Source organism: Lampetra planeri, chromosome 6 (assembly GCF_965212315.1).
Source record: "Lampetra planeri chromosome 6, kcLamPlan1.2.h2, whole genome shotgun sequence".
Taxonomy (NCBI): Eukaryota; Metazoa; Chordata; class Hyperoartia; order Petromyzontiformes; family Petromyzontidae; genus Lampetra; species Lampetra planeri.
The window spans coordinates 14,727,940-14,755,218 of NC_136112.1; the positions used below are offsets into that span (position 1 = coordinate 14,727,940).

General features: G+C 45.3%; 1 protein-coding gene across 1 annotated transcript; it reads right to left on the reverse strand.

Moving 5' to 3' along the window:
* Nucleotides 1–1,621: 1,621 nt before the first annotated feature.
* Nucleotides 1,622–25,036, reverse strand: KLHL20 (kelch like family member 20). Its single transcript, XM_078595668.1, has 13 exons — nucleotides 24,925–25,036; nucleotides 18,069–18,250; nucleotides 17,054–17,224; nucleotides 14,687–14,893; nucleotides 12,802–12,960; nucleotides 10,455–10,549; nucleotides 8,802–8,917; nucleotides 8,235–8,418; nucleotides 4,479–4,622; nucleotides 4,015–4,148; nucleotides 3,665–3,873; nucleotides 2,789–2,895; nucleotides 1,622–1,940 (listed from the first exon to the last, which is right to left on the reverse strand). The coding sequence occupies exons 2-13, from the start codon at nucleotides 18,246–18,248 to the stop codon at nucleotides 1,856–1,858; spliced, it is 1,791 nt and encodes a 596-aa protein (XP_078451794.1). The 5' UTR covers nucleotides 18,249–18,250; nucleotides 24,925–25,036; the 3' UTR covers nucleotides 1,622–1,855.
* Nucleotides 25,037–27,279: the final 2,243 nt, after the last annotated feature.

Consider the following 27,279-nt stretch of genomic DNA (forward strand, 5'->3'; position numbering starts at 1 on the left):
CGGCCAATCAGTAAAAAAAGTGTCACGTTGACAAAAGACAAATAGTTCACTGCTTTAGCCCACCGGTGTGTTGAAGCGTGAAACCACAACATTTACAATTTGAGTACGACGTTTCGCTGGTAATTGCATCCAGCATCATCGGGCAATTCGCCAGAATGGTGAATTGCCCGAATTCTGGCGAATTGCCCGATGATGCTGGATGCAATTACCAGCGAAACGTCGTACTCAAATTGTAAATGTTGTGGTTTCACGCTTCAACACACCGGTGGGCTAAAGCAGTGAACTATTTGTCTTTTGTCAACGTGACACTTTTTTTACTGATTGGCCGTGTCGGGTGGTGGAGGGTTACGACACATTTATAAATAACGCGATCTAAACCCAAAAATCGTTGATTATGATTGTCATCCTCACTTGCTCATTAAAATGAGCACCGCTTAGTGAGTCTATACCACTGGATCCTGTGGTGTAAATGGTCCCTGCCATAGGAACATGGAGTTTCCACCACCTGCTACATAGCTTCAAAGTTGTCTTTACCACAAATCACAACATAAATTGTAGTCTTTTACGACTGTGACTAGATCGGGCTGCTATCACTTATGTACTTCAATATACTTAAAGTATTGCTTAATACGAGCATGTCCTAAACATCTTCCACTGCAGCATGCATAGCAACCTGGCGTTGTCTCAAGGGAGACCGATTTTAACGTAACATATCACAGTGCAGGTTCCATTGCTGTGGCAGCGGCAGCATCTCATAACCCCCGGAATAACTGACCGGATCACTGATGTCCGATGTTTAGCATACATTCCTACAAGCTACAGCAAAGTGTTCCACTCGCAATTGGAAGGTTGCAAGTTCAAATCCCAGTTCGTAGTCGACTGAACCCCTCATCATCATCATAGTAGTGTGACATTTTCCCGACTATCGCCAACGAAGAGGAGCGCTACCCCGGGCTCGCTGGAGCGACAGTCACACCGGATTTTTTTAATTGCATAAATAATGCATCGAGTCTGATGCGTGTTATCTAGGGACGGCGAAAGGCATACCGCCCATTTCGTATTAGCCATCGAACCTTTTGGCTAGCCATCGAACAAAGACGATCACCATATCGCAAGCTCTTTGATGCGCTCCTGCAGCCGTCTGGAACGCTCTTCATTCCGATATTAGGAATCCACTAGAGCTGTGCACTTTTAAATCATATAGATTTAAAACTAATTTCTTGAGAGCTGATTTTTCTATTCAGTTTGTTGTCCTTCCCCCGTACCTCCGATGAGCACGGTTGGCTACGTACGATGCGAAAGAAGTTCAACATATGTACATACAGAGTTCAAGGGCTCTGCTGTTTGGCCAGCTCTCAACCATAGCGGCTCTTGACGGGGATGAGCACAAGCTCCACCCCCCCCACCCCCCCGTGTCACTGGCTGATCGCCGAGCGGTCCAGCCGCCGAGCGGTCCAGCTGGCTGATCGCCAATTCAAGGGTAAAGGCGCAGGCAAAATTCTAATTGAAAGAGGGGCCCCCCGTTTTAAGACCCCTTGAAGGCAGAGGGGCCCGATGTGTGTAGAGGTCCGTGGAGGTTGAAAAGGGTCGAGAAGGGGGTCCCAAAAAGCACAACAGATGGTTTAGGGAAAACTCAGTAGAGCTTTTTTAATCTTGTTCGCTACATGCACACGTCACTGTGTTGCCAGAATAAATAAAGCTCTTCCACCAGGATAGGTCCTGGACTCCCTTTCAAAAAGTATCGATGTGCACTTATTAAAAAAAAGCGTGCATGTGCCTGTGTGCACATGTGTTCGTGCGTGTTTCGACGGAGCACGTGGACTGCACGCGGACACGGAGCGCGCCGCGTCTTCTGCTACCAAATGTGTGATTCACACTGCGTCATCTTAACCACTCCAACCCCTCCTCCAAGGCGGCGGTAGTTCATGCCTCCATACAACCTGAAACGCAACACCAGCATCACCACCGTGAGCATCAATGCTGTTGTGAACCTCGCCAGGATTAGCACCACCGTCATCACAACACCCGCGATAATCAACACCCATACGAGCAACGCTACCTTTAGAAACATCATCAATGCCTTCAGGATCACACTTATTCACGTACAGCCCTTTTGTAAAATCCACTGCTGGATGAAAGCCTCTGCACAAGGGCCATTTTACCAGACTTCACCGAGTTGGTCAGTGTGGGTTGACGGCAGGTAGGAGAGACATGGGAGCATATAATACAGTACAACAATAGATTGTGCTGCACTGCCCTCTCCTGCCCACTGCAGATGAGTGATCACCTACTATGCAGAGTGGTCACCCATTCAAGCACTATCCAGTCTCATACTTGCTCAGCTTCCAAGATCGGATTAAATCGGGCACTTTCCATGTGATTTGGCCAAAGGCAACGTCAAAATAGCCATCGAGCAAAGACGACGGTCACCACGTCGCGCGCTTTCAGATGCGCTTCTGCTGCCGTCTGGAACGCTCTTCCTTCCGATATTAGGAAGCCACTGGAGCTATGAACGTTTAAATCCGGATTGAAAACTCATTTCTTTAGAACTGCTTTTTATGTTCTGCTTGTTGTGCTTCCGCCGCACCTCCAATTAGCACGGTTGGCTACGTACGGTGCGAAAGAAGCTCAACGTACATATGTACAATCATACAAGAGAATCAGAACAGATCTCATTAGCACCACCATACTCATCACCACAGCCAGCGTTACAGAAACAACACCACCAGGATCACCACCACCACCCGAACAACCAACTACCCATGCAGGCCCCCTGTGCCAAGCCTACCTCCACGTGTTGGCCTCTGCGTCGTACACCTCGATGGTTTTGAGGTAGGTGGTTCCATCAAACCCTCCGACGGCCATGAGCTGTCCATTCACCACGGCTAGGCCCACCTGCACCCAACGTCATCATCATTATCATCATCACCACAATCTTATTTGAGCACAGCAATATTGTTGCACACACCTGCAGCATTAGCTGCTTTGACACTGAATGTTCGATATATAGCAGCTCGGAGTGAAAACACTCCCAAGTTGTGTTTGCGCCAATAATAAATGTATAAGGAAATAGGTGTTATGCGCTGCTCAATTCAAAATTGGCAGCTTGCCTGGAAGTTAACTGTGCTCTACAGCATACTGTGTGCAGAGCTGTAGTTTTTAAGATTGTAAGAAAACAGAGGTTCATGTTTCTAGGGCTGTGGCCACTGGTTAATACTACAAGTGCATTAAACAAAAAAACATTTATTGGAATCTGCTACAAGAATGGCTCGAACACCAAAAGCACTTTATTATTAATCATTATTCTGTTGTATAGTACTCGCTGGTTTAAAATCAGTGGAACGAGCAATTGGACGGAAAGGCAAATGTATGGATAGCGAGACAGAGGGAGGGACACATGGACAGAGGGATGGATGAATATATGGACAAGAGACAAAGATTCCCCGATAGCCTAAATAGACTTCTGGGGCAAGTGCTGTTAGCAAGCAGCTATAAAGGCCAACACAGCACACGAAGGGGGTGGGTGGCCAGCACCATGCCCGGCCGCCTTTGTCTCCCTAGTGGTGATGTTTACACACCGCACCAGGTACTCGTGGAGGGGCAGACAAGCAAAAGGACGGAGGGACACGACGTTCGTTCGGCGGCACAGATGTATGGAACGTACTCCGCTCCGACGCGAGCTCATGGCGACGACCGGGCTCCACGTGTTTCCGCGGGGGCTGTAGCGCTCCGCCGAGCTCAGCTCGGTGGTGTCGTCGCGTCCACCCACCGCGTACAGGCAGTCCTGGTAAACAGCACAGCCCAGGTGCTTGCGCCGAGTGCCCATTGGCGGCACCGGCGCCCACCGGTTATCGGCGGGGCTGTATCGCTCCACTGTTTGCACACACGCACACACACACACACGGCCATGCGTAATGTACCTTCACAGGCTCTTGAATGGGGCGACACCAAAGGAAACAACAACATAAACACTCAACATTGGCTGTGTGAGCCAGATGGGCATGAGAGAGAGACCAGTGTTGAGAGGCGATGTCCCGTCTGAGCCCCCGACTGCATACAGGTGTCCCCCGAGGACAGCCACCGCCACCCCGAGTCTCCGCGTGCTCATAGATGCTACCCGGCTCCACTTGTTCTCCTTGGGGTCATATCTAATGATGAGTGCACATACAGAGATTCACACATGCACACGGGGAGATCAGATCAACGCACACAAACATCTGCCCCATATAGTCTCATCAGACTGTTGGGGCAAGTGCCGTTAGCGAGAAGCACCTATGAAAGTCGGCATGGCACACGAGGGAGTGGGTGGCCGGCACCACACTCGGCCGCCTTTGTCTCCCGAGTGGTGATATTTACACATCTCTTCAGCTACTCATTTGAGTCTCTGTCGACCTCGGGAATAGAACTCAGGTCGCCGGGATCTTAACGCAGCGGGCACGCGAACCGCTCCACAAACACACACATGCACGAGTACGCACCTCTCGACAATGTTTAGACAGCTCACTCCGTCCTGTCCGCCGACGGCGTACAGGAATCCGGCGAGCACAGCCACGCCGACGCTGGTGCGGCACGTGCTGGTGGGCGCCACGTCGCTGCTCCACTGGTTCGTTTTGGGGTCGTACCTGCGCGAGAGCAGCTCCACCGATTAGACGACCACACCGTCACGTTTCACTGGGTAAAGTCGATCGGCAGGTCGCGTGCGGGACGGAAAACAGCGTGGGTGTTCGCCCCACCGATTCCAAGACGTCTCACCAGCAGGGGAAGACTACCAACCCCCTAATTAGCCTATAGAGAGGGGGGCTCTTCTAGCGCGCCCTCTTGGTGAGGCCCTTGTACCAGCGGTAACATTCGCAAGCGACTGCAGGGCTGAACTTTTATCTTTTTTACTGACTAAATAAAAAAATATCATCCTGACCATACATATGGGGCCTCGTATTGAAGCTAGTTACATATAGTTATCAGGACAAAATGCTTATTTATTAAATAAGTTAACGGTTTGACACACATGAAACTAAATGCATGGACAGGCAGCACTTGCTTAGCGCTCAAGATGCGTTCCTGGAGAAGTGAGTGCAAACGGACTCGGCGCTAATAGGGGTCATTATACCATTGTATATACTTATTTCATACAAGCAATATACGAGGGCCTTGGTAATAGCGCTAATAATAATAAAACAGGTGGTAAACATTATTTCCTAAATAAAAATAATACTTCATTAAGCCATCAGTATTATAAGAACATCAGTATAAAAATATCACCGAGACTTAGTTTTTACCATCTTCAGAATATCTCCCGTATCCAATCCCTTATTTCTGCTTCAGATGCAAAAAATCTGCTCCGTGCCTTCATCTCATCTCGTATAGACGACAGAATGTCTTACTCGCTGGCGTGGCTAAGAAGGTGCTGATCAATTTGCAACATGTTTAGAATGCGGCTGCTGGGGTGTTAACCAGAACACCTTCTTCTTCTTCCCTGCACTGGCTTCCAGTTTCACATAGAATACAGTTTAAAATCCTTTTGTTAAATTACAAAGCAATCAAACATCTTGCCCCAGCCGACAACATTAACACGCTGGGGATGCAGACCTTCTCTACATCCCCAGGTCGAGTCTACGGGTGACCGAGATTTTTCTCGTGTAGCCCCTCCAGGCTATGGAACGCTCTTCTAAGATATATCATGATCTCAGAGTCTGTGGACATTTTAAAAATGCGTCTTAAAACCTATTTATATATGCCTCCGCTCATTACACTTTTAGTTCATTTAGTAAATGGATTTTAAAAATGTCTTCGTAAAATGTTTATCCAGAATATATTCTGCTGCTGTGTCCTGTACAGCACTAAGAGATCCTTGATGAAAAGCACTATATAAATGGCATTAGTATTATTTTGCACTATACTTACAAATGCATTCTACTGTACTCCTAGAAGGCAGCGATGGGAGACACGGATGGAGCTCCTGTGCTACCAATCTGGGTTCTTAGTGATGCCCCCTCAGTCTAAATTTCTGTAAAGTTCCTCTTCGGTGGCACCTGAGACTCTGTCCTGGTCTCATGGACTGGCTAAACACACTTTAATAGCATTCGATCACAAATCGTGATAATCGAAGCGCGGGCAGTGGGGTCTGGTTGGCTCGGCGCGTGCGTCGCTCTCATTGGCTGAGCAAATAAAGGGAGTGGGGGTACGTTTCCTCGGCCGGCGCTGCCGCGTGTTCTCACTTCTAAGCAGCGCTATTTAGATATATTGATAGAAAATGTTTTCGTAAAATGTTCTCCAGGACTAAGAGCACTATAACGAATCAACGTTCGAAGTTATACTCTTAGGTTATTTCGGTAAAGTCACGTAGGTAGAAAAATAATAATAATAAAATAAAATAATAATGAATGAAAAATAACTAAATTAAATCACGACGTTTCGGAGGCAAGTCCTGATACAGCAAATTTAGCTGTGACGGTCCCACCTGAAGATGGAGACTTGTGTTGCCTCCGAAACGTCGTGATTTAATTTAGTTTTTTTTTTTACTTACCTACGTCACTTTACCGAAAAACCTAAGAGTATGAATCCTTGCAGTCACAAAAGCTTCAAATATAGTTCTACGTTATCACGCCAAGTGAGGTCTGCCTGTAATGGTTGACGTTTCGGAAAATGGCCCTTCTTCATAGCACGTGCGTTGAAGGAAATGTATACAATGGCGAAAACTAAACTATAGACTTTTTTTTTTACTAAATAAGACCAACTGAGCTATGTAGCTCTTTTTCAGAAGTGACCTGGGCACAAGTGATAGCCCAACCAAGTGGCTTATTGCGTGGAAATTTATTGCAGCCAAATACTCTAAACACACGTTGCTAAATGTGGAGGGGAAAAACTGGAGGACCCGGAGAAATATCCACGTGGCCAAAGAGAGAATATGCAAACTCCAAATATACAGGTGTCAGGGTGAGGATCGAACCTATGAGCTCCTGTATACCAGGTAAGGTAGTTAACATCTTGCTACCGTGGCGCCATAATTGCTATGAAGAAGGCACATCGCCAGAAACGTTGCCTATTATACATATATACGTTTAAGGCCAGAGTGTTATTGACGAAAGTGTTAGTTTCCTTGCTGTGCTTGTGCACCACTGCCAATGCTGACGCTCCACCAAATAATTTATGAAAACGTTAGTTTGTCCGAGTACATCCGAGCCCGTGGCATTATGAGCATTTATCTCGTACTAAAAAAACAGTGGACAAATTATGTGTATGTGAATGAAGAGTCCTAATTAGTTGATATACTTATGGCCAAGTGAAAAGCCACTGAACGATTTATACTAACAATTATCTGCATCTTTGAAGTGTCTGAAATGTACGTCCGGAATCGTCAAAATTGTGGAAATGCCCGTGCACATGTGCATGCATGGATTAGTATGCACAAGTGCAAGCTCAGGTGAGAAGAGGAGCAGGTGGAGGTGTGTGGAATAGATTTATGATGCATGCTCGTGGCCAAGTCTGTGTTTTATGTGCATCGCACATGGAGACCAATGGCAAAACTTGAGAAAACATCACAATCAAAAGCAGCAGTTCATTATTTCAGGTCTGTACACGAGTGCTGTGGGTCAGCCTTCACATACACAGCAGCACACAATCACTCATAAGCAAAGCAGCACTCACACAGCAGTACACTATCAATCATACATCATCCACTCATTCACAGCAGCACTCAGCAGCACTCAGCTACTCACAAACTCATAAAGCAACCTTTACTCAGCGTGGCTGCGTTCGCAGGATAAGATCGCCTGCCGGCGTCTCATGGATACCTCCACGCCCTGAGGGGTCCGCGCCTTACAATCATACATCACTCACCATAGCACTCACACGTACATCCCTCAAGCACTCACTCATCCACCAAAGATCCCCAGAATGGCCTGAACAGACTGTTGGGGCAAGCGCTCCTAGCGAGTACCTATGAAGGTCGGCACTGCACACAAGGGGGTGGGTGGCCAGCACCACGCCTGGCCGCCTTTGTCTGTCTACCGAGTAGCGATGTTTACACACCACACCACACCACATACTCATTTGAGACTGAGAATACCTAGGGGACGCCCAAAACCGGTTCAGATAATCATCACTGGTGTTGGCCGTGATTGGGAAACGAACTCGGGTCACCGGGTTCGTAGCGCGGCCCGCTAACCGCCACCGCTCCCCACAGAGGCACTCGCGCATACGTCCCTCAATCGCCCCGCCGACTCACTCGCACGCACCGTTCCACACTGTTGAGGTAGGACGATCCATCGTGGCCGCCCACGGCATAGAGGAGGTCATCGAGCACGGCCACCCCCACGCCGCAGCGCCGCTTACTCATGGAGGCCACCATGCGCCACTCGTTGGTCTGCGGGTCGTAGCGCTCCACACTGGAGATGGCGTCGCCGCTGCACCAGCCACCCACTGCACGGTGATGGACAGGGAGAAAAGATCCCCTTGTAGCCTTAACAGACTGTTGAGGTAATTTCTGTTAGCAAACACATATTAAACTAAACAAACTATTTAAATACTACCTGCTAAGGCCCACGATGCTGTATAGGTCTTTTTCAGAAGCGACCTGGCCACAAATGATAGCTCAAAGTGGCTAATCATGTGGAAATTTACAGCAGCCAAATATTCCAAAAACATGTTTCTAAATGTGCAGGGGAAAAACTGGAGGACCTGGAGAAAAATCCACGCCACCACAGGGGGGAGAGACACATGCAAACTCTGAATATACAGCAGGTATCATGGTCGGGATCGAACCCACGACCTCCCGCACCTGCGCACATTCCATAACAGCTCACCTGCGAAGAGCACCTCCCCGCAGCGGATGGGCTTGCGGGGTTTCGTGCGGGGGCCCTGCATGAGTGGTCTTTCTTGGGGCAGAAGCAAATAGTTCTTGGCTTCATCCACGAGGTCTCTTGAGCGGCGAACAGAGAAAAACAACAAAACATTAATGCATGCAGCGCACGGCACAAATAAACGAGGGATGGTGGAGGGGGAGAAGCATAATACAAGAATCCCCCGCGATACATAAGGGATGCGTTCCTGGGAAATGTTACTTAACTCAAAAGTACTTAAAGCGAGCTCTAAGTTCCCATAAACATAATGTTAAAATCAGGGGTTGCGTTGCTAGCCGACATTTCTGGAAAATGCGGGACTAAATGTCATGAAGTGTAGGTTTGCAGCGCCCCCTGCATGAAAACGACGGAAAGTGCAGTGTTCATCGCATAAAGTTGTACGTTTATATGAGTATTAATGAGAAACGGAAATGCAAAAAATGCACAATGCGGAAACTTTTTGTGGGAGAGTCCTGTACCTTTGTTATGATTCGTGTGGGTCACCACAATCTTCTAATGTGAAACTGAGCCATAATTAACACTGTAAAAGTCCCATAATGCTAGTCAAGGCTCAGTCCAGGCTTGGCTCTGGTTCAAGTAGGCCATGGCTCAAATCCACGTGCTTAATTCGAGCCGGCCTTTGAGCACGATCCCAGCCATGCTCAAGATTTCCTCCTGCGCCAAGCCATGGATGATGAGCCGCTAATGCGTCTCTGGAAGCAACTCAGCAGCACACGCCTGAACTGAGCCATGTTAAGCCAGGGCTGAGCTGAGACTAAGAATATGACCCGAAGAAGTCTACAGCCATGCCTCAAACTGGTCTATCCAAGCCGGGGGAATGGATAGCCCAGAATAATGATAGAAGTGGGTGGAATGTGTAGTTTATTTTTGTTGAAATTATAAGTTATTTTTTTTCATTTCATCGTTCAAGCTCGCTTGCCTTCTTTGGGAAGTATTCCCTTCTTGGTCAAAAAACGTAGATCCTTCTTGTCAGTAGCAGGAAAACAAACCTGTGATTGTATTTAATTACGGTATCATTGTGAGTGTACATGTTCGCAGGAGTGTAAAATTTATGCATCTGCATTCCTGACTCTCCTAGTTATTTTGAGTAGTACCATTGTGTAGGTGTAATTAAATGATATTCAAGTATTACATCAAATTCCAGGGTCCACTCAGCCTATCTTTCCTCCACCATGGATACAGCACGTACCGTTTTGTGGTATGCCCACAGTGGTGATCCCATGTAGAGACTGGCATGCACAATAGACCGACCCAAACTGGACGTCTGTTAAGAAGAGCGTTAAAGCTCATCGGATTCCTCCAGTCTAATTAAAGATTCTGATTCCGAATGTGATATACCGACTACTGGCTCTGCCTTCAAACGAGGTGAGCTCAAGCCCCATTGCTCACTTGAGCACGAAGAAGTCACGGCAGTGACCGCGGAAACAATACATCACCTTCCTGCCAAGGTGATGGTTTTTATGTTCACAGAAAATGTATTCCAACATTTGTGATTTTCTGAGAATCCTGTTCAGCCGACGACGCGGAAATTGGCATGGCAGCCTCCCGTAGGTTTCGCGGAACACACGCACCACTCGTGACAGCGTGGCCGGCTACCTGCATGCCTCGTCACTCTTCACCAGAAGGTCCGTCCCCACTGTGCCCACCAGGAACTTGGGTGTGAGCAGGGGCAGACGGACGTGTTGCAGCACCTACACAAAGACAAAGATCCCCCGTATAGACTTTAACAGACTGTTAGAGCAAGCGCTATCATGGGACCTTGCTTACCAGTATCAATGAATTAAAAATAAGAATGTTTTACCCTTTCTGGCAATAAAACAGGTGTTAAGATGTTCAAACACGAAATAGATACATTTTGCATTAACTACACATATCTGTGGTTAATGCAGACTTGATTCCTTGCAAAAGGTTTCTATTTGGTGTTTGAACATTTTAACACCTCCTGTGTTATTGCCAGAAAAGGTCAAACCTATTCTTATTTTTCATTGACCAAGTGCTGTTCGCGAGCACCTATGAAGGCCGGCACGGCATACGAGGGGGTGGGTGGCCAACACGACACCCGGCACCTTTGCCTCCCCAGTGGTGATGTTTACAAACCGCACCAGGTACTCGTTTGAGGCCGAGTCGACCTAGGGGAGGCCTAGCGTGATAACCGTTACACTAACGCACACACACACGGAGAAGAAGGTCCCTCGCTTAACCTTATACGGCAATAACAAAAGTACGGCATCTTGAGATGCAGCTGCATTTAGATGCTATACAGATATACATTGTATGGTTTAATTAGATTGTATCATTGCCTGCTAGAGAGATTCACTGACGGGACTTTGTCCAGATTGATACACCCATACACAAACAAGACACAGGCCTTCCTATAGACAAACCGGCTGCTTAGACACATGTGCGGAGCTTTTTTGTTTGGCATCACACATACACCTTTGCTACCCAAGTAGTGATAACACAAACACTGGATACTCATTTTAGGTCGAGTTAACCTATAGGAGAGGGGCTATCATCAAGTACCATGCGCCCCGTGTGTGTGGCAAGGAATTGGAGTGGGGATGCTGCGATTGCGTCAGTGCGTTTTCAGAATACTAGTTCACTGCTATCCATACTGTAATACATTTTCAACAAGACGAATAGTCACACACTGTTGGCACTATACTCGTTGGTTCTTTCGGTAAAGTTACGTAGGTGAAAAAATAAAATAAAAATTAAGAATTAAAATAAAAAATAGAAATAACTAAATTAAATCACCACGTTTCGGAAGCAACACAAGCTTCCGTCATCAGGTGGGACAACCACAGTAAGAAACAAAAATTACTGTAGTGGGCAAAGACAGCTGCTTGTGACAAGCGATTATATAAGGTAAAGAGGGGGGGGGAGGGAGGAGCCAGGGAGGAGATATGCAGGGGGTGGGGATTGTGGAGTAGGGGGGGAGAGAGTGACTTCTGTTGAGACACGGCTGGTGAGACACAATGCTGGCGCTGGGAGCGGCGGGGGGGGGCCTACAGAAACTGGGAATGCGGGTATAGAAGCAAGCTATAAAAGCCATTAAGATTTTACCTGGTTAATAACACTATTAAAGCACACACGAGATTTGGGTGGTGCTCATCAATGTGGGTGGCCCTAAGACAGTGGTGGACGTTGTGCATTCATACGCGAGGGGGGGCAGTTTTGTCGTGCAGCCACTGTATACTATTACGATCAGCAAGCGGAGCGATATAGTTACCGCTACTATGTGTGCTTTATGTGCTTTTATGTTGTCAAGCATGAGCTCGCCGCTCTACTAAGTGGGGATGTACTGAATACTTGATTGAAAACAGGTTCTTACGCTCACAATAAAACCATCAAATTTTGTTTCAGGAAGTGATTATTTTATTTATTGACTGAGGGACGACCAAGCTACGTAGAACAGATTGTTATCGGGTGATAATGTGCTACGATACCAGCAGATGGCAGTGCGGCAAGATCAACTGTTGTGCTAAACTGGTCTGGCAACAAAACTCAACAATTGAGGCGAGGTTCAAAAGAAAGCCGTCTCTGGTGTGGACCAATCAGTTTCAAGGGCAATGCATAAATTATCAGAGTGTGTTTTTTGTTTGCATTCTGACCACAAGTATTGTGGTTAATGCAGACATGATTCCTCGTAAAACAAGGTTTCAGTTTTGTTGCCAGAAAAAAGGGGAAAAACCCTATTATTATATTTTGGCAATGGCAAAGGAGGTCTAATGATGGTCAAACATCTCGTCTCCACCTGAACTAACCCGTACTGATGAGCGTGGCAAAATCTGGTCGTGTAACCTCCACGAAATACACAGCATGGGGAGGGACTCTCAACCTGCAGTGGCTTTACATTAGGGGCGTCCACGTACCTAGCGGAGGGCTAGGAAGGACACAACCGCCGATCAGCGGTTACACAAGCGCGCACACAGGCAGGCACCTGGGGTAGCTGTGGCCGGCGCTCCTGGATGTTGTATTTGACCCAGGCGATGACGGCGCTGTACACCTGCTCCTCACTGCGCACGTTTAGCTCATCGCTGGATATGATGTCAATTAGCTGGTTGGCAGGAAGCAGCATGAACTCTTCACTCTCCATTACCTGCGAAAGGAACAGATGCCCCGCTTCATGTCAGCCTGGATTACTGGGCAGTGTTATTAGGGAGCACCTATTGATAGCTGGGTGGTGGTGGTACACGCCTGTAATCCAGCGCCGTGGAGTCGAGGGGTGGTGGATCACACAAATGTCACAACAACTTAATTACCGTGGCTTTACCGCCAGGATAAAGCGGTAAAGCAAAAATGTGGACTCGATCCGTTGCCTCTGTATGGGATAGTATTGTCGCCTCGCACGTGTGGGCTTTCTCCAGGTGCTCCGGTTTCCTCTCACATATATCAGCACATTAATTGGCTAAAAACACCTTCATATATAGAGGACCACAGACATTTGACACGCCAGCTCACCACCTGGCTGCTGCCTTCCTGATTGTCTATAGTTCCTCCTCACACCTCAGAGTCATGCTCTCTCTTGTCTTCGAGAGTGAGCGGATACTGTGCCGCAAATTGCGAGTTGAAATTGTTTATTGCACAGAAAACTGAAATTGTTGGTGGATTCTTTACCCTTTGTGGAGATTAGTATCGTGCCTTGATAGCCACACACATGCTACTTGCAACACACATAATTGCATTACAAGTACCCTCAACTGCCCACATGAGCATAACTACATACATACAAAATTAACACCAACACAATTAGTTACCAACACAATGAAAGTGAACGGCAATCTCTTTTGCACGTCACAATGAAAGTGGCAGAAATATATTTTTAAAAGGAATACACAGCCAAATAAAACAGAGCCTCTTATAGACACACTCCTATGATAATAGGTTTTTCCTCTTTTTCTCGCAACAAAACAGGTGTTAAGATTTCGATTTAAAGCTTTCGTGACTGCAGGGATTCATATTATTGGTTCTTTTGGTAAAGTCACATAGAAGGGAAATAATAAAATTCTAAAAATAAAACAATCAAATTCTCCCGACGTTTCGATTGCAACACAAGCAATCATCATGTACGTGACTTTACCGAAAGAACCAATAATAGGTGTTAAGATGTTAAAACATCAAACTGAAACCTTTTACAAGGAATCATGTCTGCATTAACCACAATGCTTGTGGTCAGAATGCAAACAAAAAAACAAACTCTGATAATATATGCATTGTCCTCTGGTCAAAAAGGCGTCCTCTGGTCTAACACCGTTTGAGACGAGGCTCAAAAGAAAGCTGTCTCTGGTGTGAACCAATACGTTTCAAAGACAATGCATATATTATCAGAGTATTTTTTGGTTTGCATTCTGACCAAAAGCATTGTGGTTAATGCAGACATGATTCCTTGTAAAAGGTTTCAGTTTGGTGTTTTAACATCTTAACCTGTTTTGTTGCTAGAAAAAAAGGTGGAAAAATTGAGTTGTTTCATTTTAATTTATTTTATTTTTTACCTACGTGACTTTACCGAAAAAAACAAAAAGTATGGATCCTTGCAGTCACGAAAACTTCAAATCTAGAACGTTATATTTAGTTCTGCTGTGTGTAGTGGGTGCAGATCATAAGCCACAAAAGTAGCTCTGTGATATCCCGCCCCTGCGGGCTGTCCTCGAACATGGGAGCTTGCAGCACTGCTCTGCGAGAGAAACCAACGAATACTTAGGCTCGTGACACGACACCCTAAAGTACAATTGGCCCAAACGTGCGCTGTGAGAGTGAATCTGCATTGACTTGGTGGCTGTGTGGCCTGGCTGTGTGGTCTGGCTTGTGTGTCTGCAGAGGGCCACCTCCTGGAAGTTGTGCTGCGTGAACTTGTCGGCGGTGCGCAGCAGGTCTCGGCACGCGTGCGTATCGGCGAAGGCCCGGATTCCCAGGCAGTTGGAGGGGTCCAGCTGCCGCTTCAGGAACTCGCAGCAGGTGTCCTGTATCTCGGCCAGCTGCAGCAGGCACGCGGCCGGCAGCAGGGCCTGCACGTTGCACTCCTCCACCGTGATCTGTGGATCGCAGCAGCGCAGACTGCATTAGAAGCAAGCGGTGTTCTGCTCAAATGCAAGAACGGTGAGATTCTCATCTCGTTTTACGGACCTTAGTTTGTTGTAGAAATTCTGCTGTCCTGTGGTTCAGGGGTGAGCCAAACAACTGCCGACTTTACACAAAGTGGTACTCATTTTATAGGTCCCAGCGGCAAGGTAATCCGAGTAGAATTCCAACAGGGATAGGAACTCACAAACTTCTTATTGGGAGTCACGCTCTCTAAGCACAGTGTGGCTTCGCCAAGTCAAAGTAAACCCCAAACAAATGTCATTTCCAGCTGTGATGGCATGCAGCTATAATGAATATACACATATATGATTAGCACGGTTGGCTACGTATGGTGTGAAAGAAATTCAACATAATAAAATATTTCGTCATGTACTGTAAATCTAAATTTCCAGGGTCTCCCTTGCAAGAGATGCAGTGTCTGAACTCATTATTGTCAAGCGTATATAACATTTAAAATGGACTAGAGATTACATAACCTCACTGCATGTCATGTAAAATGTATCATGCACTGCCGAACATGTGCTAAACCAATTAAACCCATTATCTATGGGTCTTTCGGTAAAGCCACGTAGATAGAAAAATTAAAAAAATATCACGACGTTTCGATCGCAACAGAAGCAATCGTCTTCAGGTGAGAGAGCTCTGATACAGCTCTGATACAGCTCTCTCTCCCCTGAATACGATTGCTTGTGTTGCGATCGAAACGTCGTGATTTTATTATTCTTTTTCTATCTACGTGGCTTTACCAAAAGACCCATAGAATATGTATTCCTGCAGTCACGAAAGCTTTAAGTCAATTAAACCCAACGTAAAAAACACCTTTTACGGTATATTTATTAAACTACATATACTCGTGCGTGTAGTGGGTGTTACTAATAAACCACTAAATACAATGTACTTACTGTATACTATGTGTCGTGTACCATATAATACAGGAATCCCCCGCTATACATTGCTACATTATGCATTGTTTTGCTAATTCGTTGTCGAATAATTTGGGAATACAATTCCTTATGAGTGTAATCTTCCCCAAAATGCTGGAAAAAAAATGGCTACATTTGAAAACTTGGGATGCACGTTGTGAAAACTAACAATTTTGCGGTGTTATACCACACGATACACGCATAGCGCGTACCACCGAAAATCCCTCCGCCACATGGCGGAAGCTGGACTCGACAATGTGGAGGAGTCGGTCATGGTGGAGTTGAGTCCCATGGTGAGGCCAATAAAATGATACCACCACCACGAATGTTAAAAACTTATCAGGGCCCATTATTTATTTGGAAGCAGCAATGGACATCTTCAGTGAGGATGATTCAAACTGAAAACGTAGCTGTGCAGTTAACAGGATATTAACTAGTAGCATTCACAGCTATAAGCTGTACCAGCAGAATAAGAAAATTCTGTGCATTTATCTTTCGACAGATGCTTTTTTAAATGTTCTGCCATCAGGCCAGAAGGTCTGGGGAAGAGCCTAAGAAGAGAGACAGCTTCCTCTGGTGAGCATAGCTGTGGCAGCAGCTTCATCGTCAGAAGAATAGGCAGCTGGTCCTGCCCCTTCGTCTGCATAACTCCACCACCGCTCACCACAAGAGGACTCGATGAGAAAGTTTTTCAACTATCTCTGGTAAATTCAAATTATTAGCATTTATTATTAGTTAAAATTAATGTCAGCTTACAAGCATATGCATTTTGGTACACTTTATGACAGTAATTCTTTTTTTTATGTTGGCTAGGAACGCAAACCCTGGTTTTAACGTTGTCTGTGGAACATGAAAGTTCACTTTAAGTAATTTTGAGTAAAGTAGCATTACCCCGTAACGCATCGCGTGGGATTCCTGTATTATATTCCTCGCACTCCACCCCTCCACCTAACCCCCGCAGCTCCTCCACCATCCCCTGTGTATCCAAGCACTATCCAGGCTCAATAACCCTGCTTTGTTTAGAAATCCTATAAGATCAGGCGCATCCCGGCTGATTTGGTCATACACAACTGCCTTAAACACTCAACACAAAGGTTGACGTCTTTTGCTCTCCTAAAGTGGATGAGAGTCCATTAATGGCCCAGCCTGCTAAAGCAGCAACACTGCGTGCACGGCTGGTGGCATCACCTGTGCCGTGTAGGCAAAGTCAATGAGCAGCTCCATGGCCGTCTCGTCGACGTCACGGATGGACACCTCAGTCTGCCGCGACTCGGCCAGCTCGCCCGTGAACATGGCGTGGAAGTAGGGGGAGCACGCCGACAGCACCACGCGGTGCGCGTAGATCTTGCGGCTGCCCACCTGCCAAAGACAAACGGGTTGGTGGGGCGTGAATGTGCGATACCATCACTGCGCCTCCTCTACTGGGAGGTGGGTCTGTGGGAGGCGAGAATGCTATTGCTTTTGTAAGATTATAGACAATATAGAATGGTGGAAGGTGCAAGTTTACCATCTTATTTATATACACTGGTAATAGAGAAGCAGGTTTTGTCCGCTTTTTATTGACTACAGCATAATGCGTCACAAGAAGCCAATGACTTCATTCATTGATCGGAGATCATATATTTAGAAGTATTCAGCATGAGACTTAAAGCTATTTGGACCTTGTAGCTGACCACTATGAATAAAACTAATACATCTCAAGGCTGTAACTTTTGGGAACTCTCATTAGCAAAAGCTTGATTCGGTTTGTGCCGAATTTCAGTCAGTCACCATCCTCTGTGTGTATTAGACAGATTCTAATATATTTTTTCCATATTACTAATCTCAAATATACAATGGAATCATGTCAACATCCTTCCTTTGATGCAACTATTAATTCCTCCATTCACAAGCACGGGGCAATGACGAGATTGTATTCACTGCAGAGCAGGGTGAAGCCATCAACTCGCTACGAGAGCTATATTGTGTTGCTAAAGCTGGTGGTGGTTCAAATTGTGGCCGTTGTGTGGGTGATGTTATAGAGATTCGAGAAGAGAATATAATCTTGTGATGGTGGTATTGGGGATTGCGACTACCCGCTGGTGCTTGTGACGTTGACATTTGTGGCGCTTGTGATAAAGCTATTGGTGGTGGCGACGGTGTGTGATGATGGTATTGGTGACGGTGGTCGTGGCAACGTTCGCGTGCGTGTGCGAGCACGAACCGCCAGCACGACATCGCAGAGCTCGCGGTGTCGCCGGAGCACGCTGATGGCCTCCAGGGTGATGCGTGGATGCTTCTCGGACATGTAGACCATGCGCGCTGGTGTAGGCACGCCCTCGGGCAGGGCGTTTGGGTCCCCGCCGCCGCTCGATCGGCTCGTCACGTCCATCGCTCGCAGCATTGCTGCGCACGCAAAGTCAAGGCGAGAATCAGTCACAAGAATTGGCCGTGGAGACATTGGCACATTTTTTTTCAGGAATTGTAACAAAAGGGAAAAAGCTGTCAACAAGCATTGAATGGTAGTCATCTTCATCGAGAGTCCTGAGCATGTGATAGAAAATCTACACTCCCCTGGTGGGGACCATTCCATCCACTTTCATGAATACTTTATTCATATTATACAATTTCATTGGCAGGGGCCAGTCTCATAATAAGAAAATCTGTATCGGCTTAAAAGTGGTAGTCATTATGAATGCAACAGAAAATGTTTCTCAAGTCCAACTTCAACTAGGTGAAACTACAACTCCCAAGTGAATTTTAACTCGCAACTTCTGATTGTGAGTTGAGTGCTCTATAAACACTGCGCTGCCCAGCTTAATTCATATCCTGTGCTGTTATCCTCGACAATCCAATAGCCAACTTGGAGTTTACCGAGTTAGACGTTGACCAATCGCATAGTCATCATCCCTAAGGGGGGTCGATAAAATGTGTACCATTTTTGAGCGAAATAAACTGTGGCCATTCTACAGAGACTGGTCTCTGCCATAGTTCTCTCCCCTGGCTCAGGATTAACCAAAAGCACCAAAAACCATGTTAAGGTCCACTGAATTTATTTCCTTTTCACAGGCAGTTGCCCAGACATCTCGCAGAAATAATACTACTGTATAATATATCTCGCCTGGCTGAACAGGGAATAAGGCATTGACTTGACAGCACACGACTATTTCGTAATTATTTTCATGGGCAAATGCAACACTACGTCGTTGTTAGAATGCTCGATTGCTGCTCTGTCGCTAAGCAGCAGTCCAACCGCATAGAAATGTGCCAACTTGGCATCTACGAGAGCCAAAACCGAGGCTTTCACAGTCACTCCTGGATTCTTATGATGCCACGTGCAGTGAAACATTGCAAAGGTTTTGTGACAAGCAGACAGTGCAGGCAAGTGAGGCATGTGATTGAATAAATAATGCTTTTGGTACGGTGCTGTTGGCACACCTGTGGAGGAAATTGTTCTCCTATAACACGGTAGTTGCGTTCGTGAAGAACACTGGGTTGTGGAAAAATTGCGTTGTAATAAATACTATATAATATAGGGTAAAGCACAGCCCACAATAACACCTGAGATGCATACGCAAGCTCAACTAACACCGAGGCGTGTAGGTAGCATCTAGAAGCATTCAGCAGCATTCTGCCTTGTGTGATGCTACGCCGAGGCATACGTACAACCTCGTTCCTCTCAATTGCGTTATATACAATTGACATCCGCGTTATAAAAAAAGGTGTTCCCTAATACATTCATCGCATTATATCCAATTCGCATTATGAAAATACACGTTATAGCACTGCAGTAACTTAAGTACCTCCCCGCTCAAATTACCAATGGGGCAGCACACATATCTGCAAGTATAAATTCTACATTCCCATGACAAGCACCTTTTTACCTAAAGTACTACTCTTGGCATTCCACAATGTGGTATTCGTTTTATCAATCTCAAAGAAAATTGTCTGAGGTCACCTCTGACTGGGATTTGAACACGCAACCTACCTCGTAATTTGTGAGTCAACAATTCCAACAACATAAGAGCACCACCAGGTCACAAAGAAAATTAACATGTATACTAACCATAATTCTTTAATCAGCGAACTCACTGAATATATCAATACTCTTGTGGTGTTGGGAGAATTTCCTTCATGATTATTTTGTAAATATCAAGAAACCACAGTATTCAAATTAAATCCATGCATGAGAAGTTCACACTTAAAACGTCTGCAGAGATGGGTTGAAGAAGCTGTTTGCTACACTGCCATTCCTGGCCACCTCATAACCAATTGGGTTGGAAGTGTGACCCGTGAAAAAAAATCTGTAATTACCAGATAACTGAGCGCATGTATAAGTTGTTTGCAATTTTAAAAATGTACGTTTCAACTGTGTTTACAGAATGTACGGTTTATTTTTCAGAATATAAAAAGCAGTTTAGTTCGTTTTTAAAAATATATTTTAAAAAAAGTGTGACCATTTATATGGCCCATCATGCCTTGAGTCACAGATGCAGAGTCAATAGGGAATCACATTGGGGTACAGCCATGGACGAAAGATCCTACAGAGCTACTTCTGGAGTTACTTCATTAGGCATCTCTCACACAACACTAGATGCCATTTTAAACTCTAAAAGAAGCCATTCTCTGCATGCCAATAACTATATATACTAGCCTTTTGCCCGTTCAAGGACGGGTGTATTTCAGTAAATCTGAAAATTTCAAGCGAAAAGCAGACCGCGACGTCATTTTCATTGCATCAATTCGTGTGCAATTTGCAAGGCCGCGATGACAAAGACTTATTTAATTTCAAGGTTATAATCCCTTGTTCATCATGACATCCTTTTTACTTCTATCTCTCAATAACAGAGTTACGGAGACCGCATGACGCGAGGGTTCTGCCTTTGTTGTGAGGGTTGTAAGTTAACGCTGAGGAGGGGGGAGGAGGCGCCTCGCCCCCCCATGTGGAGTGACGTCACCCGCTAATTATTATTAATGGAGGTGGGGTGTCCATTTGGAAGACATCACCTCTTCATGATTATTAATGAGGGGGGCTCTTCGAGGTGGAGTGACATTACCTGTTCATGATTATGAATGAAGGGGGCTGGCCGACGTGGAGTGTAGTCACGTGCAGGACACACAGACATTATTGGCTCATTATAGTAGTATAAATACTGTCTTTACAAATGCCAGAACTTTGAACTAGGCTGCACTCGTTTGTATATATTATGCAGTCAGTAGTAACCGGACAGAGAACACTTGGAAACCTGGCTTAGGATCTAGGCACATTAATTTTTTTTACTGTTCTTAAAAGCTTCCATGTGCTCGTATTCAATGGTCCACAAAGTCTTTCATCAAACCAAATTACACATGTCGGCACCTTCACGAGTGCAAGCAACTGCAGCTGTGGAATCTTGAGGTGGAATGTTGGGTTGAGTGATCGACCAGAATGGCGAATTACAGGGGTATACCACCTTTTGCACTCTCATTTACAGTCATTTCACAGTGCCTTCAAGAACTCCTGCATTATAGCCTTGCCATTTGTCAGTTTAATGTTACTTATAATTATAACGCTGTAGTCCCTAAAGTGCACGTAATTTGTAATATTGTTTTACATATAGCTTTGTATGACTTTAGTTTTCCTGAGAGTAGTGGCGCAGTCATTAGCGCAATTGTGCATCGGCTCTGTGAACGTGGCAGACAAAGTTCGATCCCTGGCCGTGACTAACAATCAGTGTAGAGTCACATCTGAATCAGTACTTCATCGAGCAGTGGATTGACATGGTGATATCGTTTTTGTTTTGTTATTTTCATAAATGTACAATTCATTTTGCGCATTGGAGCCTTGCACCTGCATGTATCCTTGTTCATATACTTACACCAGGTAAAACAATTAATAAAATAAATGAAAACAACTAAATGAAATCACGACGTTTCGGAGGCAACACAAGCCTCCTCCCTCATCAGGTGTAAAAAGGCACAGCAAAATAACTGTAGCGAAAAAGGCACAGCAAAATAACGAGCGAGAGTTATTTTGCTGTACCATTTTACACCTGATGAGGCTTGTGTTGCCTATGAAACGTCGTGATTTAATTTAGTTGTTTTCATTTATTTTATTTTATTAATTGTTTTACCTACGTGACTTTACCGAAAAAACCAACGAGTATGAATCCTTGCAGTCACGAAAGCTTCAAATATAGAACGTGAGAGCTACTTTGTGATGAGGGGAAACCAGCAGAAAAGTTGATTTGGCTGTTTTTATTATGATTATTAATGTCAACTGCCTTTCACTAAACCCATTAATTATATCGCATTTATCTGAATAGGTTCTTAGTATGAATCAAGATACGTTCCTACATACCCAAATTACTTTCCACCAACAAACTTGATTAGTGCCTCCATAGGGCATACCTCTATAGGTTAGAGGAACATCTTTATCTAAAAGGACATTGATCATGCCCCATAAGAGTGGTTGAACATCAGGAGCGGCAACTCAAAAGATAACAATTACCAGTCCAGTAACCACATTTTTTAAATAGCAAGTTTAATGTAAATCTGTTTAAACCCACATATTATTAGAGCACTACACAGCGCTCATCTCTTCTGCTGGTCCTGAGCCCGAAAAGGGATATTCCACAAGTGCAAGTCCAAATTTCACACAGCAGCCACTATTCTTTGGGTTCTTCGGTAAAGTCACGTAGAACAATTTTGTTTTTACAAATTTGTTCTAAGTGACTTTACCGAAAGACGCAAAGAATATGAACTCCTGCAGTCATGAAAGCTTTAAGTCAAGATTTAACAGCAGCCACTGTCAAACTCCCATCAAGTGGTGCTCATTTAACTGCCTGCTAAAGGAGGATTAACACATGGGTGAGATAATTTAAGTAATACCGGTAAGAGCTGTTTCCCTAACTTTTGGGAGCAAGCCATTTTGGGAATTCTGCTCTTCCTCCACTAATACCCTTCAAGGGACACCCACCCAGGATATGCAATATTGGCCCAGAAATTCCGAATAATCCCCACGCACTTAAATTATGGTGGTGATGGGTCAGTCTGATCTAGCTGGGCTTTTACCACTTGTGTCCTCAGGATTTACAAACTGCTTTTTATTTCTATGGCAGTGTGGTGTTGTATTAGAATGTCCTCACCTAGCTGGTCATGTCACGATGTGGCAAAGCATTTGACTAATAAATGTAACGCTATAGCTTCAAAATGTGGTCAAGAGTTCAGTGAGTCCATATTTTCCCTGGTGCTCATAAATCGAATACCACTGTTTATAGTGATTGTCCGACAGAGGCTGGACCCTGCTGTTAAATGATGAATGTCTACCACTGGCTCAGGAATGCCAACACAGATGAGCAATGCGCCACACTCATATAAGCGGGGAGACACTTTAACTTACAAGTTTAATAAATTCAACATAGCTTGGTATATGAGGAGTATAATTTTTCTCGACTGAAATAAAAACCAATGCGGCATTGTGAATGCAACTAAATATATGGTACCTAAACTTAACACACTGCACAGCCGTCCTCCGAACAGCTGGTTCAGTCCTGCTCTAATAGGGCTCTCACCATAACACACAGAACATTCCTTTCAACAAGTTCACAGAAATAAAATGTAAGATAAACACTAACTTAAATTTATTTCTCCAACTCACCCAGAGCACAAGTTAACCGTAGCCACTTAACCAGTGCGTGTTTGCACTGTAAACACCGTGATGGAAAAGTGGCCAAATAAATCAAAATTACATTCGTGGCAACAGATAAGTGAGGCAAGGAGTTCCTAAGTGGGGGTGACTATCCCACCCAGTTGATAATAATTGTACTCCTAATCACAACCAATCAGCCACGAGTAATAGCCCTCCCATTGATCCCAATCAACTTGCCAGCACTGGTACAAATTTTGCCCTTTGACGCTTATCAACATGCCATATCCATCCACGTGCATGAGCCCTCCAAATTGACCCAAAACAACTAGGCACGAGCACTTTCACTACCCCAACCTATTCGCTAACCCTTGACGCCCATCAACTAGCCAAGCAGCCGCTAGTACTAGCTCTCATGACGATCCCATCTGTACGCCTTCTTCGTAACACCTTTGAAGCTTATTCTTAGGTTTTTTTCGGTAAAGTCACGTAGGTAAAAACATTACGAAATAAAAATAAAATAAAAATCACGACGTTTCGGAGGCAACACAAGCTTCCGTCTTCAGGTGGTACCGTCACAGCCACGACAGCTGTATCAAGTAAAGTAAACCTTTGAAGCTACCGACGGCAAGTGGGATCGTGAACCCGTCTGTGCAGATCTTAGTGTTATACAACTCGCACGTTGGGTTTTTTCTCCGGGTATTCCGGTTTCCATCAACAAGAATCGGCGAAGACTCGTTTTTTTTCTGTGCTCATGTAATCAACCGGAATAAAATCACTGCAGCATTATAGAAACTAAACGCTATACAGGGTACCTAAACTTAACGCTCCACAGCTGCTCCTGCGAAAAGATTATCCCCGGTGCTCTCGCTGTCCTGGATAAATGCTCTAACAATGTCAACGATATTAGAATTACCTGCCGGTGCATCCATGGTCAGATTTATAAAAACACAGAAAATATTAACAGTTGGGAATCGATTATTTTTGGTTTACGTACGTGGCGCCTATCTTGCACAAATCTGCCACTCACAGCGCCATCACATTAATACTCAACAATTAAATTAAACATTCTAAACAATCAGAAAAATGCTTATTTAAAATACAGTATTATCCGACGCGCGACTCCCCTTAGTGTACCGACTCAGTGACGCTTTCCTGACTGGATGCCACTACAGACCGAATCCCAATAACTACACTATTATAACTTTTATATTATTAAAACTATTATAACAGTTATAACCGGCGCACGGCCAGGCAAGAGTACACTGCCCCTCCACCGACCCTCGACTAGAACCACAAGCCGGGGGAGCCTCCACCAAGTCCCGTCGGAGCGTCCAGGCGAGACCGAGGCCTCGGATGAGGCCCCGCAACTAGCATCACCGCCGCGGACTTTCAAAAATAAACTCCCCGAGAGTGTCTTTGAGCGGACCGCTCAGCCGCCTCGCTCCCTCACCTGCACTGCAAAGCCTCACGTCGCGGCAGCAACAACAGCCAGCAATCCGCAACAGCTCCGAAGCGGTCGCAAAGGCGAGGGGAAGGGTGGTGGAGAGGGGGGGAGGGAGACGAACGCCGCTGAGACCTCAGAGACCGCCTCCACCACTGCAGGAAGTCGGAGCCTGGGATATAGGCGGGGCCACGTGACAAGGCGGAGCCATCTGGCGTATGGGCGGGGCCACGTGACAAGGCGGAGCCTGGGGTATGGGTGGGGCCACGTGACAAGGCGGAGCCTGGGGTATGGGTGGGGCCACGTGACAAGGCGGAGCCTGGGGTATGGGTGGGGCCACGTGACAAGGCGGAGCCTGGGGTATGGGTGGGGCCACGTGACAAGGCGGAGCCTCAAAGTTCACAGAGGCTGGGGCTTGCCGACGACTGAAAATACTGCAATTAAGTCCACTACAGTATTAGCATAATTTTAAGTGATTCATAAGGTGCCGTCCATAAATGACGTCACGCACCTAGGGGGAGGGGGGTCAGACATTTGTGACGATGTGTGACGATGTGTGACGAGGGGGGGGATGAGAAATATGAATCAATATAGACAACACGTTCTACTTAATGAAATAGACTTTTTAATAAATGTTTCTCTTACAAAATCAGAGTGCAGCGCCACATTAAATACGCACTAAAATGACAATAGTTTAAAGCCATTTGAAGCATGTTTTATTTTGGGGCGGCAGAGCTTTGTGACGTCATATTTAAGGGGGGTCTGACTTTTTGTGACGCCGTGTGACTAGGGGGGGGGGTCAAAAATCGTCCAAAATCGCGTGACGTCATTTATCGACGGCCCCTAACGCAAAGAGGACGCGATAGCAGCGCTTCGCAACCACTTCAATGTAAAGAGCCACAGCTGTTGCACGACAATGTTACACACCACCCATGTCATCATCGGTCATGATCAATCCACTGCTGGGCAAAGGGCCTCAAAGTGACTTATTGTTTGGGTGCTGTAGAATGATAAAGGTCGAGAAGCATTGACGTGGTGCAGCATCTCCGTCATCCATCTGTCGCTTCTCATAAAGGGTCAGTAATGGGTAGAAGCACAAATATACGGAGAAATACTCTTTGATTTTTTCGAAAAATTAAAATGAAAACACATTTTTGTTTTCATTTTTTATTTTATATTTTTCACCCACGTGACTTAATCGAAAAAAACAAAGAGTATGGATCCTTGCAGTCACGAAAACTTCAAATCTAGAATATGGAGAAATGTTTGCACATCTATTGCTACTTACATTACACGTTTTATTTCACCAGGTAAGGCCCACTGAGCTATGGAGCTGTTTTTCAGAAGTGAAGCTGTCTACAAATGACAGCTCAACGAAGTGCCTTACCACGTGGAAATTTATTGCAGCCAAATACCCTAAACACGTGTCTATTCTAAATGTGGAGGAAAAACCAGAGGACTCGATGAAAATCCTCGCGGCCACGAGGAGAGAGAGGGACGCAAACAGTGGCGGCTCCTGCAAAATCTCTCAGGGGGGGAAATGTTTGGATGATTGATAAGGATAAGGTCCACCCATGCAATGGATAAATTAACAGCTTAAGCATGTAAAGGCAACTTCACTACTTTAATATTAATGAAAAATAAAGTGACTCTTACAATACATCTCCTTGTTTGTTTCTATACTCACTATTATTACACTGCTTACATCACATTACTCGCTTAATACACTGCTTACTTATACTGAAATTTTGCTCTTCTCTCTTTCAAAGTAGCAAAGTGATCAATTACTCTCTCATTGAAAGCAGGCATGTTCCTGACTAGTTCCCTCTCCATGGAAAGCATAGCCAGTGCATTCAGACGTTCCTGTCCCATTACATTTCTCAGGAATGTCTTGATTCTCTTTAAGGTTGAGAAACACCTCTCAGCTTCAGCAGTTGTCATGGGAGTGGTTATGAGGATGTTCAACAGAGCAACAGTCTCTGAAAAAGTATCCTGGAGGCATGTACTTCAGCAAAACCTGGTACAGCGCCAGTGCACCACAGCAGCCCTTGAATTCTGGACTCTCATAAATGAGAGAGTTCAGTCTTCAGCTTCGCCTTATTTAACATAGGGTATGCCCTGACAGTGATGTTCAGAGCCTCAACAGGGAATGTATGGCCATGCTGTTGAAACATCTCTCCTTGTAGCAGCGTGGCACTTACAAGGTGGTCGGTAAAGGAGAACCTTTCTTTGGTGTGGACCAAGATTGTGTCGCAGACCTGACAAAATAAATACATTTATTTTAGTTATAAAATAAATGTATTTATTATAATATAAATATGGAGATACAAGGTTTCCATCCCGACAGCAACAATGTATCAGGCA

What these genes read in the sequence shown, in the direction of transcription:
- KLHL20 (XM_078595668.1), bottom strand. Translation starts at nt 18,248, where the DNA reads ATGCTGCGAGCGATGGACGTGACGAGCCGATCGAGCGGCGGCGGGGAC. An exon ending in TGTCTAAACATTGTCGAGAG is followed by an intron (nt 4,149 to 4,478) that starts GTGCGTACTCGT and finishes ACTCATCATTAG; the next exon opens with ATATGACCCCAAGGAGAACA. An exon ending in GACATCGCCTCTCAACACTG is followed by an intron (nt 3,874 to 4,014) that starts GTCTCTCTCTCA and finishes GTGTGCAAACAG; the next exon opens with TGGAGCGATACAGCCCCGCC.